Genomic DNA, 18138 nt, shown 5'->3' on the forward strand with positions numbered 1-18138 from the left:
TTCCTGCCACCTAGAGTGCCACCTGGTATCCACGAGGCACAGTACAGCAAGCATTTGTAGACTGGTCACTAAAACAGTGTAATCGTTGAGATCTGTGAATTCATAGAAGAGAAAATACCTACCTTACTCCGTTGACTCCAGACTGGGTTTTTGGTTGTTCCAGTGGGGAAAGAGCAGGTTCTCTGCAGAAGTTTGGCCCTGGAGCCCATACGTACAGATGCTCCCTTGGTTTCAGTGGCAACTTGGACTTCAGCCCTGGGAGATGCATGGAGCGTGCAAGGCTCTGAGTCCCCTTCTCACTCCGTTTTCCTTATGTGTCTGTCTCCTTCTCTCTAGACGGTTCTGCCTCCCAGGCTCAGCAGCTTCCCAGCTCTCAGGTTCTGTGGCCCGACGAAGCTGTCTGCCTCCGCAAGAAGAAGAGACACTCTCGTCCTGATCCCTTTGCCCGGCTCTCAGACTTGTGCCACCGTCAGCTTCCGGAAGACCAGACAGCAATCCTCAACAGCGTGGATCATGATGACCCAGGCCACGCTACTCTGCTATGACGTGACATCACTCTAAATGTCCCCAGGGTGGGGTGCTAGGCTAAAGGGGTGGAGAGGGACCATTGTACAGGGCCCTGTCCTCCTCTGCCTATCATGGGATGGCTCAGGCCCTTGTCCTGTGTGTGTCATTGTCCCTCGTGCCAGTGGGGACCTCTGCCCCACTATCTAGCCAGCTAGCTTTGCTCATGGGACAGAGGACTGGGGGAAGAGCTTATAACTGTGGGTCAGAGTTGGGAATATATGGGAATGGAAAACATCTCTCTCTATGCCACCTCTCTCTCCCACTTGGCTAGATTGATTCTTCTCACCTCTTTAAATGTCTTATGAAGTGAGGAAGTGGAAAGCAATGGCTTTTAGTTCTCTGCATTTGTTTCAGTTTTCCAAGTCCTGGGAGGGGGTTAGAGTTATATCCTGCCCTCCTAACTCCACATATATATAGATATAGATACAAATGCACTTGTGTGTAGTTGGTGGGTTTCTCTATGTGTATATATATGTACATTGAAGCTAAGTGCTTTTCTCCCTGTGGTCAGTGAGGGACTGAGGAAGATACTCAACAGCGGGCATGGTGAGTAGGGCCTGCTACGAACTGGGGGTTGTCTTCATGTCTGTCTTGGGAGATCACTCCGGCTAAAACAGGATTCATGCTTCCCAGCTGAGTTCTCCATTGTTCTATCTATCCTCTCCCATCTGGAGCAGAAATGGGGTCCCACCATGATTCTTAGCTCCCTGCTTGATGGGCTAGCAACAAGTTAACATCTGAACTAAACAGAGCCTTTTGTTGCCTGGTTGCTAGGTGAAGAAAGCATGGCCAGGCTTAAGGCCCGACTGACATCTTTCTTTCTTCTGCAGTTCAGCTCTTCCCACAGATGTAGTGCTTGTTTAGCGGCGGGGCTGACCGGCAGGCCTCGTGTACAACCCCCTGCTCATGTGGTCATGCCTCAGTGTCTTCTGGTGCAGCCAGGGCTATCAGCCCTGCAACCAAAGGCCCTCCTGTTCTGTAGCCACCTGTGCTGAGCACTAGGCTGCCGCAAGCTCTGTTTATACCCATCTCTGCTCGGCAGTCTGCTCCCCCGCTGCCGATTGGTTCCTCCTTTTCTTTTGTGTCTGCTAATTCCCCAGATTGATTAATTGCCATTTGTGGGAGCTGCCTGTGGCTCCTTGGCATACTCTCTATGTGCTGCCTGCCAACTCTGCTCTGCCCTGGGGGTCCTTCTCCACCCCCTGGACCCAATCTCTAGTGCATGAGATGAAGAAATGGGGGTGCCTCATATTGTTGAGTTCTGGGGTGCTCCTTCCTCATTGCTCCTATGTGAAACTGCCTGAGTGAGGCACAGGGATGAAGGTGGAAGGGGTGGTGGGCAGGCACCAGGGTCCTAATCCTTTCTCTGTCCAAATATTGTTCTGGTTCAAACTGTTAGCACTCAAAAGTTTTCCTAATGCCACTTATAAATTCAGATGCTTGTCTGGCTTCTTAAAAGGTTATGGTGTTACTCAGTAGTAGAAAAGAGGGAGAGTAGGCCCACCTTCTCCTTCCCTCTGGCTTAGCCTAAAGTAGTGGGAACTGCCAGCTTCCTGGAAGTATCTCTTCTTGGTGCTGCTGTATCCATCTCTCTCCAGTGACTGCCTTGGACAGTAGCCATGCCTACTGGAAGGTTTCTGCTGGTCCCACAGAAACTGCCGGTCCTTTGACCTAGTGACTTTGTTGATGTCCCAGGGGCTGGGAAACTGTTCCTTTTCAGAGCTTCCATCTCGGGGGATTGACTGCATACGCAGCCAGGCCTTGGTGCTCCCTTCTCTCTCCTTGAGAGCTGGGGATGGACTCCACACTTGAGGCTTCACCTTGCAAGTCCTATCACCACAGCTTTCTTCTGGACATGGCAAAAAGAGGTGCTGAGGGCAGAGCTTCTTTTGCTCTGAGATTAGGGCCACATACCTTAGACCCTCCAACTGATGTGATTTTCAGAGATGTTGGAGACCACTGGCCCCTAGACCTCAACTCTGACGAAGCAGAAGGGTTGAGTTGGAAGACTCACGTTCTTTCTCAAAAGCGGCACACTGCTTCTTCCACTGTGACACCATGGGCTGCTAACTCAGTGTCTCTGGGTCTGCTGGGAACAAGGCTACCTGAAATACTGGGGCAGTATTTGGAGATTAGTACTGGCCTAGCCTATAGTGTTTGCTTGCTGTCTCACATCACGTGACTCCTGAACCATGGAGTGTAAAGGCAGGATGTCAGGGCCCCTAGATTTTGTATTGAACTTGGACAACTATTCTGAGGACCCTCCTGGGAATTTTGGCCACTGTCTGGGCTTTGAAGTTACAACTGAGAAGAGGTTGCTGTCAAAGACTGCTTCTTTGGGATGTTGTAGGGCCAAGAGCCTCAGTCCATGGCTAGGCTTGCAGGCTGGGCTTGCAGGCTGTGCTAACAAAGGTGCTGACTCCTTTTTTCTCTTCTTGCCTCTGGCAGGGCTCCTTACCTCTGCCTTGCTGACCAAATCGTGTAAACTGCTTTTGACTGGCCACTGGGTGACAGCTGTGCTCTTGTGTCCCCTGGGCTCAGAAGGGGCACAAGGTCTACCCATTCCGAAGTGGCCTCTCATACAGTCTTCTCCTAAGAGGTCTTCCTTCTTGTGACTTTCCTTAGAGGCCAGCAGCATTCCTGAAATTCAGGAAACTGTTTCAGCCCTTCCTTTGATGACTGCATAGCAAACTGGCAGATACAGTCCCCATGGTCAGTGGCTGACCAGGGTGTCATAGGCGCGATCTCAATTGCTAGATGTGAGCACACGCTTGACAGTCTGTTTAGAAATGTGTGATGTTGGGGTGTATTCACTTCTAGGGACCAATTACCTTTACACTCTTCCTCTGAACTTAGCAGTGACAACTATTAAGCTTCCTAGGGCTTTCACCTTTCTTGCTGTGGGGGAATCATGTCTTCCAAATTCTCCCCTTTGGGTCTGGTAGCCTTGCAGAAGTATCTCAGTTCAAAACCTATTCCTGTCCTCAGTTTTTTGTTTTTTTTTTTTTTTTTTTTTTTTTTTTTTGGTGTGTGTGTGTGTGTGTATGCCTTTCCTTCTGCACTGTACCTGGAGATGCTATCCCAGTGTTTAAGCCACCAGTCAGGAAGAGCATAAACTGGCTCTCTAAGGGCCCAGAAAGATTGCAATTATTTGACAGGAAGAGGATGAAACATAAGAAGTGAATCTTGTTTCTTGAATTGATGGCTGACCACACAGATCTAGCTTTCAGAGAGTTCTATGTGCTCATGGTTATGGGTGGCTATTGATCCAATGTCTAGTGCTGGCCCTGTCTAATGACCAGCCCATCTCCTTCCCAGTTTTCTTTTCTTCTCTCTTTTTAAACATTGGATATTTTCTTTATTTACCTTTTAAATGTTGTCCCCTTTCCCATTACCCCCTACCCAGAACCCCCCTATCCCATCCCTCTTTCCCCTGCTTCTATGAGAATATTCCCCTATCCCCCACTCCTGCCTCCCTGCCCTTGAACTTCCCTACACTGGAATATCGAGCCTTCACAGGACCAAGGGCCTCTCCTTCCATTGATGAACTCCTTGGTTGGTGGTTTAGTCCCTGGGAGCTCTGGGGGATCTGGTTGGTTGATATTGTTCTTTCTTTGGGGTTGCAAACCCCTTCGACTCCTTCTGTCCTTTTTCTAACTCCTCCATTGGGGACCCCATTGGGGACCCTGTGCCCAGTCTTCTTAGAGGAACTAGGGCAGGAAAGAAGGCTTCTGAGATTCTTTCTCGGCAGGGAAAGGTGCCTCACACTCAACGCACAGTGTGAGCAAGATCTATGCGCTGTCTCCAGGGGCCTGGGTTATGTATTTAGGGGAGATTTCAGCAGGGTAGGTTGGAACAGTTACTTATTGGCATTTCTTTCAGTGTGTTCTCTCTTTATTTTTTTCACAGTGATCTAACCTAGTTGAGCTTGACCGGATTTTATTTGCTCATTCTTCTGCCCCTTTTATGCAGAGGAACCTGGGTGAGGTTGGGATGAGGGACTCTTTTGCTTCCTCCTCCTGGTGATGTTGGTACCCATTGGCTTCAGGGGAGGCATCCCAGAACATTAGGGCATCATAGCTGCTTCTTAGGATCTAAGTCTGATACTGAGGCCATTTCTTCTGACTTTGTTGGAAAAACCCTTTTAAGAAGGCTTGGGGTGGACTGGGAAAAGTATAGATAAGTACATTTTGTTAGTATATAGAGAACTCTAGGAAGTGAACAGCTAATGGTTTGGATTTGCTTTGTTTGCATGTAAGAAGTGCTTTGGGGAACTCTGCAGGGACTTAGGGGTGGGGGGATAGAGTCAAGAGCAGAGATGTGGGGCATGGGAGGTGCTGCTGCTCCTGTTTTTCTCTCGGATCCCGAGCGTTCTCACTCGTGCTCCTTGGCTGGGCCCTTCCCTTTGTGCAAGCTCCAGGCCGTGCTGATTATCTCCGTCTCTTTGGGAGCAGGCTCAGGATGTGGCTTAGCAGTCATCCTACACTGAATATAGTAGTTGATAGGGCAGGTGGGATTGAGGAAGAGGAGTTAGACTCAAGGAGTGTGAGACTTAGAAGGATGGGAGACTGGTCTTCAAATGCCCATGGTAGCTCCTTGTCGGTGGAAAGGGAAGGGTTGTTCTCGGGAGCTTGGTCCTTATTCTTATGGCTGCTGTAGCAGGCTGTGTCTGAAAGTGCCTAGTGGACACTGGTGCTGATGGTGGAGAGGAGTTGTGCCTCCAGTCTTGTCAGTTTTCTTCTTGAGCTATCGAGAATGCCTTCATCCTGCAGGCTAACAGTGGCCTTGTGACTAGAGGCTTTGCTTTCAATTTCTCTTCCTTTGATAGGTTAAAGATACCACACTGTAGCTATGACAGTTAACTAATTTCATCTGAAACCAGACACCATCTATTGTGTCCTTACTCTGTAGAACTTCCTCTTGGATCAAGAGGAAAAACTGAAGATCTCTTTAAGAGAAGTCAATAAACTGAGAATCAAAGCCTGGTTGGACTCTAAGAACTCTTCCCACGTCCTGCAACTTGGTGTTTTCGTGGCTGGCTTATAACCCCTTCACTTTTAATGCTGAATCAGCATGGGTCCAGAGCCTTGTGTTAGGGCCCCTGTCTCTGCTTCCAAATAAGCTTTCAGAAAAAATACACTGTCTGCACCAGATGTTTGGTGTCATGGATTGCCAAGAGGATTGAAGTTGTTTCATGACCCCATTTAAAAAAAAAAAAAAACAAAACCAACCCTAATCAATTGAGTCTGGTCTAAAGACACTCCTAGATCATTGGGAATTCTTTGTAGATTTAAAAAAAAAATGCATCAATGCAAATCTTTTTCATGACTGGTCATGTCTTAGGAGGGGGAAGAGTTGGGATATCCTAACTGCAAAATAGTTGGGTACATCAGCAGCGGGCCATTGAACCTCTTAGAGGTTCTCCTCTGCAGTGGGTCAACTGAAGCAGTTAGAGATTCTTAGGCATGCTGGTGAAGAGTGGTCAGCTTTGCACCACTGGCTAAGGAATTCAACCAAAGCAGCACAAGCGACTCAGCTTGAAGCCAGGGCCTCCACCATCTACCTTTCCCATCCAACTTAACTCCATGGCAACATGAATGAGTAGGCTTGCTGTTCTTTTGGGTCTTAAAGAAATTTGCCCCACCAATCCCATCTCCCACCAACATTGACTTCCTGGATCTGTTTTAAGGAAATGCAGAGCAAACTCTCCCTTCACCCACATTCAGACCATCCAGGCTCTCTTTCCTTCTTGCCCCGACTTGTGTGTGGCTCCAGGACCCCTAGCTTGTGCATGGTTTCCGCTAGGGAGGTGGTTGGGTTAGGGGGAGAATTGGGGAGGGGAGGGATTGGACTGGGGAAGGGGATTTGCATTTTCAACCTTAAACTACTGAAAGCATGCTTTGGGGTGACCTCTGGGATTTTCACATAAACTATGGTTAGGGAAAAATGCCTGTTGCTCCTTATATGGGAGGTAGGGACTTGGGGGACTTTTGCCTTCCTTTTGGCTTAGGAATCTATTCTATTTGAGGAGAATAAGCCTCATAGTTACCTTGCAAACCCTGGAAGGGAAACTTATTTATTCTATCACCAAGTATTTATATTGCCTACTGAGGACAACTGAGCAGTCTGTCGGGGGCTGACATTGCCCTGTGTCAGAGAAATGGAATAATCTCACCTGTTTCTCTGCAGGTGTCAGGTTATCTGCCTGGTCATGAACCCCCAAGCCAACTGATTATTCCAGTGTTCAGAATTAAGTGTATTAGATGGGTGTGAGTATCTGTGATGGGTGTGATGTATGCATGTGTGTGCTGTGTGTGCAGTGTGTATGTATTGTATGGGTATGCTTTGTATGTGTGTTTGATGCGAGTGTGGGTGTGAGGGAATTGTAGAGACACCACTTTGCCTGGGTAGCATCAGGCCTAGTTATGGCTGACTCTTTCTTTGCTAGACAAACTTCTGCTTTGGCAGGAGGCTCATACTCATAATATACCACCTTGAGTGTATTTTTATGGAGATTGTATATAAAATTATATAAATATATATAACTTGTTCTATTTTAAGGCAAAAGGAGACTTACTGGGGAGGGGGCAAGACTCAGATGCAATAGTGCTGGCTAACCGTGGGAGCTTCAGGTAAGTTGTCCACATGGGGAGTGGGGGGGGGGTGATGTAAGCAGGGAGTGGGGCTCGTGCCCGCTGCACATATATATAAATATAAAGAAAACTTATATAGAGCTATCTATCTAGCATATCTATATATCTATATATCTATATGATGTCATAGTTTGCTTTATTTTTGTACCTGTGCTTAGAGACACTTTGAGCAGTATCGCCTCCCCCAGGTGGTCCGGGGTGCTAGCTCATGCCTTGATCCCACTGATATTTCTCCATCCTCCTCAAGACAGACTGTGTTGGAAGCTGCTTGAGTCTTTCTGGTAGATATGTGTATATATGAACAAAAACAAAAACAAAAAAACCACAAAAAAACAACAAAAAACAAAAAAACAAAACTAAAGTCATTTATAGAAAGGACAGGCAAGCCGAAGGCGCCAAGCTGCTGGATCTGCATGTCTCCTGTCAGGGGGGTTCCCTAACTCCTGCTGTCTGGTAGATGTGCTCAGTGTAGAAAGGACGATGGAGAGCTTAGCATGAATCCATACCCCTCTGGCTAAGGGTTGGTACTCAGTTCTTTGGAAACGATTTAGCTCGGCATCTTGGACAGAGGGAGCTCAGATTCTCTAGGTCGTCTGGTAACACCTGTCCTGCTTTGTAGCACCTGGGCTCAAGCAGCCCCCGTGTGAGGTGGTAGGAAGGTTTTTGAAGCTGACTGCGTGGGTTCAGTCTTGGAGAAGATACACCCTGGTAATTACTGCTGCAGAGTCTTGGAACCAGCATGAATGTGATATCTAGTATAAATATAGCATCTGTGCTTTTTCATTTATTTTTAATTGGAAAATAAACTGTTGTCGGAAATGGGGCAGTCTAGTCCCAGAACACTGAGCGGAAGATCAGGAAAGGGGCACTGACACCGGTTAGGATGTGAGGGATAGGTCCTACTGCTGGCTGCTTGGCCCGGGACTCTGAAGTTAACAAATGTATTGGAAGAAGGTGGTTTGGATGGAGATTCCGGGAGTTCACTTGCGTTTGGGAAGGAAACTGTGTGCTCTGAAGAATACCTCTTTAAGAATTCAAGACCTCACATATGCTGCGAGGGCCCCATGCCCTGCAGCCTTAGCTGGCGTCTCCTGGTGCTAGCTCTTTCTTCTCATGTGCCAAGTGATCAGAGTGGTGTCCTTGAAGCTGATGCAAAGCCAGGGGAGACTCAAGGCTGAAGTCTCTCCAGTCTTCCTGCTTCTCACTTAAGAAAAGGCAAAAGTGCCCCCCCCCACACCAATCTGTCCAAACAAAACATGATGCTAGCCAAGAGCTCTTATTTCAGATGCCTCAACTGTGGGAAGGGCTTTTATGTTTTTGTTTTTGTTTTTGTTTTTTTCTGGTGGGGGAGGGGAGTGAAAGGCAGAGTAGGCTGGAGAGGAGCTTGAGTCTAACTCCTGACCCTTAAGGAGACCTTATGATTCCTTTGATGATCTTTTCAAAATATTAAAAAAATGTCCAAGGGTATTGTGAGAAAATGGGTTCTCCTGTGGTCCATGTCGGACTGGATGGGCTCCAGCACCTGCTCTAACTTAGGAGGCCGAGGGAGGATAGCAGGTGTTTCTTGTAGATTTCCTGAGAGATTGGGCAAGAGGAAGAACAGCAAATTCTTTGTCCCTTTCTAGCTTGAGTCCCCTCCTCACTTACCAAAGAGGGGATTGGGATTCCATTGTTTGTTTTTTGTTGTTGTTGTTTTTGTTTTTTGCCTCACTTTTGGTCATAAGCTATCAGCAGAGCAGATCATGTTAGCATCTCAGGGCTCATAGCTCATACTCCATGAAGCCCAGGTTTGCTCTGACTCTACTCTTTCCCCGTTGAGCTAAAGGCTTGGTCCTTAGAAACCTCAGCAGCATCAAGGAACATGAGATTGCCCTCCTATTTCATGATGTCCAATTGGATTCCTCTCTGGAAACGGGAAGATGGACATGTCCTTCACCTTGAAGTTTTAGGGCTTGAGGAATGTGCCACTATTACTCTGTCTATGACCTCAGTCAGACGGTGCAAAGTGTGCACTGGAGGAGAAGGGAGTCGGGGCTCAGTATCCATCACCTAGTCTATAGAAGAGCCAGCTTTCCATGATGGAACGCAGAGCTAAGGAGGCCAGGATCTGACTATGTATGGAAAGAGCAAGCTAGCTGAACGTTGAGTCTCTTAGTTAATGGGACTGGTGTTAATGGGAAGGCTGCTCTGAGAAAGCTACTGCCAGGATCCTGAACTGTTTCCAATACTTGTGATTCACCTTGGTCCCTAGGTCATGGGAGATTTGTTGACTTGTGATGCTCTTTCTTCTTGGTAGGAGATAGGGGAAATCTAAGGAGACTTAGTTTGGCTACCTCTGTCTGTTATATGGAATGAACGTGGAAACAGATGTGGAAATTGTTCTCCTAAGGGTTGATGCAGCTCTGTCCTTTCCCCATTGTCCTTAACCAGGAGACTTGGGGAAAGGGACACCTCTACCACTCATCAGTTGCTTGGGCCTCACCTTATGCTGTAGGTACTAACTATGTGGAGCCATTTGGACAATACAAAAGCATGGGGGGAGGGGCAGGACACAGCTGTGGATCATGATGTTAGAGTAGGGGGGTTTGTTCTGTAGTCAAGAAAGTGACTGAAAGGAGTTGCTGTATGGAATGACCTTGATGCCAGAACTCAAGACTGAGCTCTCACAAAAGGAGCAGCTGACCATTGAGCGCTGTATGCACTGTCAGACAGTCTTACAGCTCCATTCAGATTTAATTTTCTAACTGCCATTTGTGGGGTCGGAGACTGAGGGCAGGAATGGGACATGCTTTCCCAAGTTACCTGTCCTTATACAATCCTTGACTGAGCAGAGGGTGCCCTGCTTTGGTCAGCAACTCTGGGGCCCCCTTCATCGCCGCCTCTTCTCTCTTTCATGAGGAGGAACTGTATCATCTTGGACACAGTTCTTCCCTCGTGCAGTTAAAGGCAGTTTTTGTTGTATGAATTCTTTCCCTCCTGTGTCCCATTAGTGTGTAGACACACGGCAGTGGGGAGGTGAAGGATCCTGGTGCTCCCTGTCAGGCTCCCTCACAGACTGCACACCTCTTGCCCCTGACAGCCTCCTGGCTGTTAGTCTTAACATATCTGGACGTGACTATCAATATCGTCATGAGATTTCTTGCTCTCATTTCAGACCTTTATTCTTCCTTTGGCTTTCGTTGGGGGCTCTTCCTCCCCCATGCCTAGTCTTCTCATGAAGATGGTTCAAACCTCATTTCTATTTCTTGAATGTTGAGTATTACATCACAGCGCTAGGGTGCTTCATGGTGCTGCTCCTGAAGAGGCCAGCTGGACGGGATCAGTCCGCTTCGTCCCACTGGTTCCTTAGAGCTTGCTGTATCTTGTCCCTATTAGATGTTTTTCCTTGTGGGTTGGGGTGGGAGAGTTAGGGGTAGTTTTTGTGTTCTCTCTCTCTCTCTCTCTCTCTCTCTCCCCTTTCTCTCTCCCTTCCTCTTTCTCTCTATATGTATGTATGTATGGATTGGTTAAAGTCAGTTATCATGGGCAGCTGACTTTGACTCCAAATTAAAGTTAAACTACACATTGTACAGCTGCACACAGAACACCTTTGAGTGTGAATTTGGATGGCAACTAGAGGCATACTTTTTGAACTTCAGGTATGTAACTGAAAAGTAAATAAAAACACTATTTTTTCAGTAACCTTTTTTTTTCCTTCTAAAAGATAACTTAAAAATCAAACTATACGAACATTAAATTGGTGCTGTACCAAAGCCTTATGACATATTCCACACTCCGTATATCCTGTCTCCCGGGAGCTCTCTGCTTATTACTCTTTTCAAAAGCCTGGGAATGCCAGTGAGCGTCAAGCCTGGGTCTGGGTGCTGGGGACCCGTGGGCCAAGGGGACTCGTGGGAGCAGAAGATGATGGTGGAGGTGGGGGTACCCATCTTCTGCCTGAGCAGATACTGAAGGGAAAGCAGGTGTTGGTGTGTGTGGCATGCATGTGTGTGTGCGCGCGCGCATGCGTGCGCACGTGTGCATGAGCTCACCTGTGCATAGTGCCGAGGAGCATGCTATGCTACCTGGGCACTGAAAGGGAGACCCAGGTTGGCCTGGGTGTGGGTTGGCTGTGGGAGTGAGGGGCACGCCCCTTCCCTTTTCCATTTCCCCTTTCTTGTAGGTTAGTAATGGAGGTGTATCAGAAACAGCTACACTCTCAAACAGGTGCTTTTCCCCCTTCAGAAATCTCCAAACTAAGTATCTCTCTGTGAAGGGCCTGTCCATGGGGCAGGCACCTCAGCTACCAAATCCTAACCGCCTACGGCTGAGAGGAACCCTTTTCCTCTCTAGCCCTTGCCTAGTTTTTTGGGGACAAAGGTTCCTCCAGGGATCTCTGCGTCCCCTGTTCCTTGGCCTGGGTGGGCTTCTTAGCCCATTGAGAAGGCCTCACTGTGGCTGACCCATAGCTGTACCTGCTCCGTGGTCCTAATCAATAATGCCTGCCCTGGCGGCTGAGGACCATGATTCCTTTGGCCTCAGACTTGTCAGTGTGAAGTTGAGCACCAGCCCAGATTTATTCGGGAGGAAATCTACAGTCGGCCTCCACCTAGACTGTGACTCTAGGCTCCACCTGCTGGTGCTCTTGGGCTTGCTGAAACTAACCAACTCATCCCCAGTAACACTGCATGTCCATATCCGCAAACAACAACAACAGTACATAAGCAAGCGCAGGGAAAGAGAGAGAAAGAAGACACATCCAACATCTAGATGTGTAGTCAGTGAGGGAACCCCTGGGAACATTGCAAGCTAAGCTGATTTCAAAACGTTTAGTATTTAAATTACTTCTCATGTAACATTACTCTGCTTCAGAAATGTTTTGTATTTTGATATAAATAAAAATTTGCTTAAAAAGTTTGTTTCCTATGTTTTTTTTTTTCCCATACCTAGAAGTATTTGCTAATGGTATCTGATTTCAAAACTGCCTCTAGCTCTCCCTCACCAGCTCATTCTGACATCTCAACATGACTCTGAACTAGCTGCTCCCCATTTGCCAGTCAGGTGTGTTCTGAGGAGATGTTCTGCGTGAGTCACGGCTGCTCGAACTTGGGAACCGCCAGGGGTAAGGATAGAGAAGCCTCCCTGTGCTTTAGGTTGAGGGACTCAACTTGTAGTGGTGTGCAGGCAGCAGCGATGGCGGGAAGAACTGCACAGGCTGTCGTAAAGTAGTTAGTGACTGGGAAAATATAGGGAATGTGTGAGTAGAGAAAGGCACAACTCAAGCATAGAAGGAAAGAGTCTCTTGCAGCCCGGAAAGGTGTTCAGAGGTCTGATAAGGAAGATGACATTTGAACAAGTCTTACAAGGGAGCTTTATCTCTACCCAAGGCCCATGAACCTCTTTCACTTCTGTCTTCAGTCCTATGTGCCAATGGTCACTTCCTGGTTTGACTCAACCTTCGAGTCAGAATGAGCTGGGTCTCAGTCTATTATGAGAGTCTCATTTATGAAAATCAAGGACTCGGGGATCAGCAGGTTTGGACGTTCACACTCATCTCCGGGGTTATTTTGGTGTGTGTGCCTGACATCCTTCTCTTTGGCTAGGTAATGTCCCTCCTTATTGTGTCAACTGCATACATACGAAGTTTCATTTTTGTCTCTTGAGACAGAAACTTACTTTGTAGCCTAGGTTAGTCTTGGACTCAAAATTGTCCTGCCTTTTAAACTTTATTTGGGATTTAGTGGGCAGAAAATGCTTAAAAAAAAAAATCTGTGCCTGCTGTTCTGGGTGCAGTCAGCAGACAACTAAATGCATCAGTCAGCATCCCAACACTGCAACAAAATGACCAAGAAGATGAAAATTAAAGAAGGTTTACTCTTACTCACGATTTCAGCAATTTCAGCCTATGACTGGGAAAACATTCCAATATTCTCTCAAGTTCTACTGCCAAAAGGATCTCTTGTCTCCCAATAATATGCAGGCTGGGGACAAAGCCGTTAGAGTGTACAACATTTAAGAGCTTCTAAGCCTCAGCACAGGCCACCCAGTCCCCACGTATAGGTTCATCCATACGTTCAAAACCTTTGGTATAGTTGTAAAAGGGGACATGTAAGTAGCGAGGCCAGAATGTGACATCCAGACAGCTGTCCTTTGTCTCCACGGTCTGCTGCCCTTCTCATGCCTGCTTGGTTTCCAAGTCCTCAGTCATCTCTCTTTTGGTTGGTAGGGTTTGGTAGAAAATGTTTGATAATTTTATATGCATTGATTTTAATTTTTAAAACAGATACATAGTTATTTCCTGCCTATTTATATAAGTGAACAGAGCCAAGAGGACCTTTTCTATGTCAAAGAGTGTTTATGGGATTTTTTTTTTAACCTTTAAAACACTTGTCTATAAGTGTTTGCCTGAATATTTCTTATGTGTACCATGTGAATGCAGGAATCCATGGTGGTCAGAAGAGGGTGTCAGATGCCCTAGAACTGGAGTTAACAGGCAGCTGTGAGCTTCCATGTGGATGCTGGAGACCCAACTTGAGTCCTCTGTAAGAGCAGAAAGTGCTCATGGTTGAACCATCTCTCCAGCTCCTTAGTCTAGACTTCTTTTTTTAAGTTCCACTAACTTTGTACTTTACAAAATCATTCCGCTTTATTTTATTTTTTGAGCTCACAGTAACCTCACGTGCTAAGCAAAATGTATCTTTATCACCTCTCTAGCAACCCATGAAGGAGCTTCTCAGATTCCTCTCGTTCCATTTTCTCCTCTTCCTTCATCCTTTACCCTTGCTTCACATCAGCTTTGATGTCTGCAAAAGGGAAATGAGATCTAGCACTTTTTTTTTTTTTGCTTAATTCTCCTTCATACAGGCATGACACTGTCTAAGGACACCTATGTTTCCCAAATTAGGTCATGGAGCTCCAGGGAAACCAACAGTATTGAGCATTGTAATACTTCTAGTCATGGAAATTCAGATTACTGTGATAAAGAGAGGGCTAGGTGGAGATTACATGACAGTGAACTTCATGGGTTTTACAAACCTAGATAGTTTTGCTTTGGGGCTAGACTATTTGCTAGTCTAAAGGAGGCCAGTGAGAAGATCACCAATAAAATTCCAAGTTAAGAACATAGCTTTTAAATGAAGAAGCGATAGTGGAGATAAAAACAGCTCAGACCAACACAGACATGTTTTTAAGAGAGTGTTGCCACACTTGCTGAGAGACTTGCCATGAGAGATGAAGGAAGGGAAACCAGGGGAACAAAAAACCCAGGTATTTATCTGCCAACCTAGAATGAGAGGACAAGGGAGAAGGGAGGTGGAGAGGGAAGGAAATCCAGTCACAAGGTTTGAAGTAATAGATATCCAGGGGAGATTCCACTGGACAGAAGCCTGGAGTTCTAGTGGGAACCTGAAGATGGTGTTAAAAATCCAGGTAGAGAGGCAGGATACAAAAGGGTGGGTGAGGTTAAACTCCAAGTAAAGGACAGAGAAGTGTCCGCCTATGTGGGCTTTCCAGAGGAGAGGATAGTAGCTGTGACAAGGGAGTCTCAGTGAAATAGTGACAACAGCAATTCCAGCTGGAGTGGGTTGAGAACATTGAGACAATAGCTAAATTCAGGGCTAAGAGCATCTGCCTTGAAGAGGGACTTTGCATACCAGAGTAGACATGTCTAAGGACACTGCTTTAGAGTTTAGGGGCATAGTAGGTGCAGCAGCAGCTCGCTGGGTCCCTTTTCTTGAGTATGCCAAGTTTCTAAGTCCTTTGGATCCTAGTGGCTAATGTCTCACAGGTTCCACTGTTGACAGGTGTGCTCTGTTGACAAAAGCCTCCTTGCCTAAGAGGGCTTGCCTAGTGGGTTGCTCCATTGTGACATTTTGGTTCAGAAACAAAGGCCACACATTGGTGTTAGTGGAAGGCACCTTGGTCATGATCTTCTGGATCAGGCCAAGGCTACAGTTTACTCGAGACAACATTGTTATTCACTTCTATATCCTGTCTACCTTTCCTTAATCTCTTTATATACTTTTTCCTGGAGGAATGGGCTCACAATGTGGCACATCCCCAACTGCACATCCCCAGCCTTTGCATATAAGGTACTCATTCTATGATGTGCTGATAGGAGGACCCTGAGGATGGAATTCTGAAGATGGGTTTCACAGAAGCCGGCTGGCAAGAGGACAATGTCACAGTGCTATGTCCAATAGCAGTTGCCCCTGACATGCCTTAACAATGCAATTGCTGAGATTGTCACCTCTGTAGGACTGAAGCAGGGTATAGGCAAAGGCATATATGTGTGTGTGTGTGTGTGTGTGTGTGTGTGTGTGTGTGTGTGTGTGTGTGTATGTATATACCTTAGAGATACTAGAGAAAGAGTACTCCTAGGAAGAAAAGAGTGGGGCAGTTGTGTTTGATGAGAGAAGCGGGTAAGTCCTGCTGGATCAAAGAACTGGACTGCAAAGCTCCATAGAGAGATTTTACTCAGTTGGGGGCATCTTCCCATGACACAGGGATTATCCATCTTGTCTCTGGAAGGCAAATCCAATAGCTGCTAGAAGACTCTGAATCTTGATGAGACTGATGGCCCAAAGAAAACAGATGTTAGAACTCCAAATACATTCTCTGAATAGGGGTAGCAAAAGGCGCAGAGAAGTAGGCACAATAAAATGGATCTGTCCTAAAACCAATCCAGAAAACCCAGCAGCTTCCCAGAGTTTCTAGTTGGGATAGTGGCTCATCCATTCACCAAGGAAGGGGTGAATCAGGAAGATGCACGAAGCCTAGGTGAGAAGCTTAGCCGTGATTATCTTCCAGAAGTTGAAGCTAATGGGTTAACATGCTATTTCAAATCTGGGCATCTATTAAATCTTCCAAGGCATCATTGTCAGTGGTGAAATGAGCAGTATTCCCTTTAAAGTCCAAGGAAAGAAAAAAAAGGACATCAAGTCCATCGTGAAATCTGTGCTAAGAGTCTAATGGGTATTGTTGATGTTCAGAATAATCTTTGACCAAAGGAAAGATTTGAAATTTGGAAAGTAAAACAAAACTTTCATTATCTTCAAATGACATGAATATCAACGTAAAAATAATCTCTAAGATCTTCTCTAATTTTTTTTGTTGCTATGTGAAACACCTTCACCAAAATCAATTTAAGGGAGCAAAAGATAATTTGGGTTACACTTCTAGGTCATTCGTTCATCATTGAGGAATGTCAAGATAGGAAGTCAAGGCAGGCATGGTTACCAATCCATAGAGAATTACATCTGTATTAGTTACTTTCTGTTGCTGTGATAAAACACTATGATCCAAAGCAAACTGTACAAGGAAGAGTTTATTTGAGGTTATGGATCTAGAGCGGTAGAAGTCTACCATGTAGGTAGGAGAGGAGTTACAATAAGCAGCAGGCACGATGCTGGAACAGGAGCCTGAGAGCTCCACCTCTTGAGCCACAGTCTGAAGTGCAGAGAACGAACTGGACGGGCATTAGGCTTTAGCTCTCAAATCCCACCCTGAGTGACATACTTCCTCTGGCAAAGCCATACTTTCTTTGTGTGATGGTTTGTATAAGCTTGGGCCAGGAAAAGGCACCATTAGGAGGTGTGGCCTTGTTGGAGTAGGTGTGTCACTGTGAGTGTGGGCTTTAATACTCTAGTCCTGGCTGCTAGAAGCCATTCTTCTCTTAGAGGCCTGCAGATGAAGATGTAGACCTCTCAGCTCCTCCTGTACCATGCCTGCCCAGATGCTGCCACGCACCACCTTGGTGATACTGGATTGAATCTCTGAACCTGTAAGCCAGCCCAATTGAATGTTGTCCCTATAAGAGTTTCCTTGGTCATGGTGTCTATTCACAGCAGTAAAACCCTAACCAAAACACTTCCTAAACCTTCCCAGGTAGTGTCATTAATTGGAGACCACATGATTAAATTCATAAGACTATGGGTAAGCGAGCATTATTCTTTCAAATCACAGCCACCTTCAGTCAAGGAACTCACTAGGTAGTGAGGAAATACAGCCAGAGCCACGGAGGAACAAGGCTTGCTGGCTCACTCACAGGCTCATGTTTATCTAACTTCCTTGCACAGCCCAGGAGCATTTGACCAAGAATGGATTTGCCTACAGTGGGCTGCGATCTCCTACATCAATTAGCAATCAAGATAATCTCCCCCCAAACATACCTACTGGCCAATTTGATCTGAGCAATTCCTCAGTAGAGGTTCTGCTCTCAGAGGATGACTCTAGGCTGTGTCAGATTGATAGTTAAAGCCAGAAAGCACAGAAGCTATAAAGAATTATTAGAAATGGTAAGAGACCAAGGGAAGTTTGCTGAACCTGAGACAGTAATGTTTCTATTAGCAATGGTCCAGGTGTTCTGTTTATTTTTCTGCGTATGTGTGTTTGTATTCATGTGTATATAGGTGTATTTCTGTGAGTGAGCATGTGGAGGTCAGAGAACAATGTTGATGCCATTCCTCAGAGTCTCTCAGTAGCCTGAGATGCTCAAAGCAGGGTAGGCTAGATGACTAGGAGAGCACAGGAACCAGCCTGACTTTACCTCCCCACTGGGATTGCAAACATGTGTCACCCTGCTCCACGTAACCATGGGTATTTTAAAAGGTAAATTTAGCTGAACAAAGTAGCATATGCCTTTTATCCCAACACTTGGGAGGCTAGGGAGGTTGATCATTAGTTCTAGGTTAGCCTGGGCTACCAAATGAGATACTGTCTCAAAAACTAACATCAACAATGAGAACAACAGCACACGTGCACACACACACACACACACACACACACACACACACACACACACACACACACCAGTGAGGTAACTTTGTAATAGTGAAGACAGCAAACTATTAAAATAAGGATACATGGTAGAATTTTAGGGAGAAATGTAAGAAAAGACGTAAGCATTGAGGTGAGATCAGAGTTAAGCAGAAGGAACATC

At 46.2% G+C, this 18138-nt stretch overlaps 1 protein-coding gene across 12 annotated transcripts in view; it reads left to right on the forward strand.

Annotated features, from left to right (window-relative positions):
* Igsf9b (immunoglobulin superfamily, member 9B) overlaps positions 1 to 12116 on the forward strand; it is a 58446-nt gene extending 46330 nt beyond the window's left edge. For all 12 annotated transcript variants that reach the window (XR_003947865.1, NM_001326702.1, XM_006510195.4 and 9 more), the window contains one exon: positions 337 to 12116. Coding sequence is in view for 10 of the 12 variants with exons in the window: in NM_001326702.1 (NP_001313631.1) it covers positions 337 to 545 (209 nt within the window). In the remaining 2 variants the exon portion in view is untranslated. The remainder of the gene's footprint in view (positions 1 to 336) is intronic.
* Positions 12117 to 18138: the final 6022 nt, after the last annotated feature.

This window comes from Mus musculus, chromosome 9, assembly GCF_000001635.26.
Source record: "Mus musculus strain C57BL/6J chromosome 9, GRCm38.p6 C57BL/6J".
Classification (NCBI taxonomy): domain Eukaryota; kingdom Metazoa; phylum Chordata; class Mammalia; order Rodentia; family Muridae; genus Mus; species Mus musculus.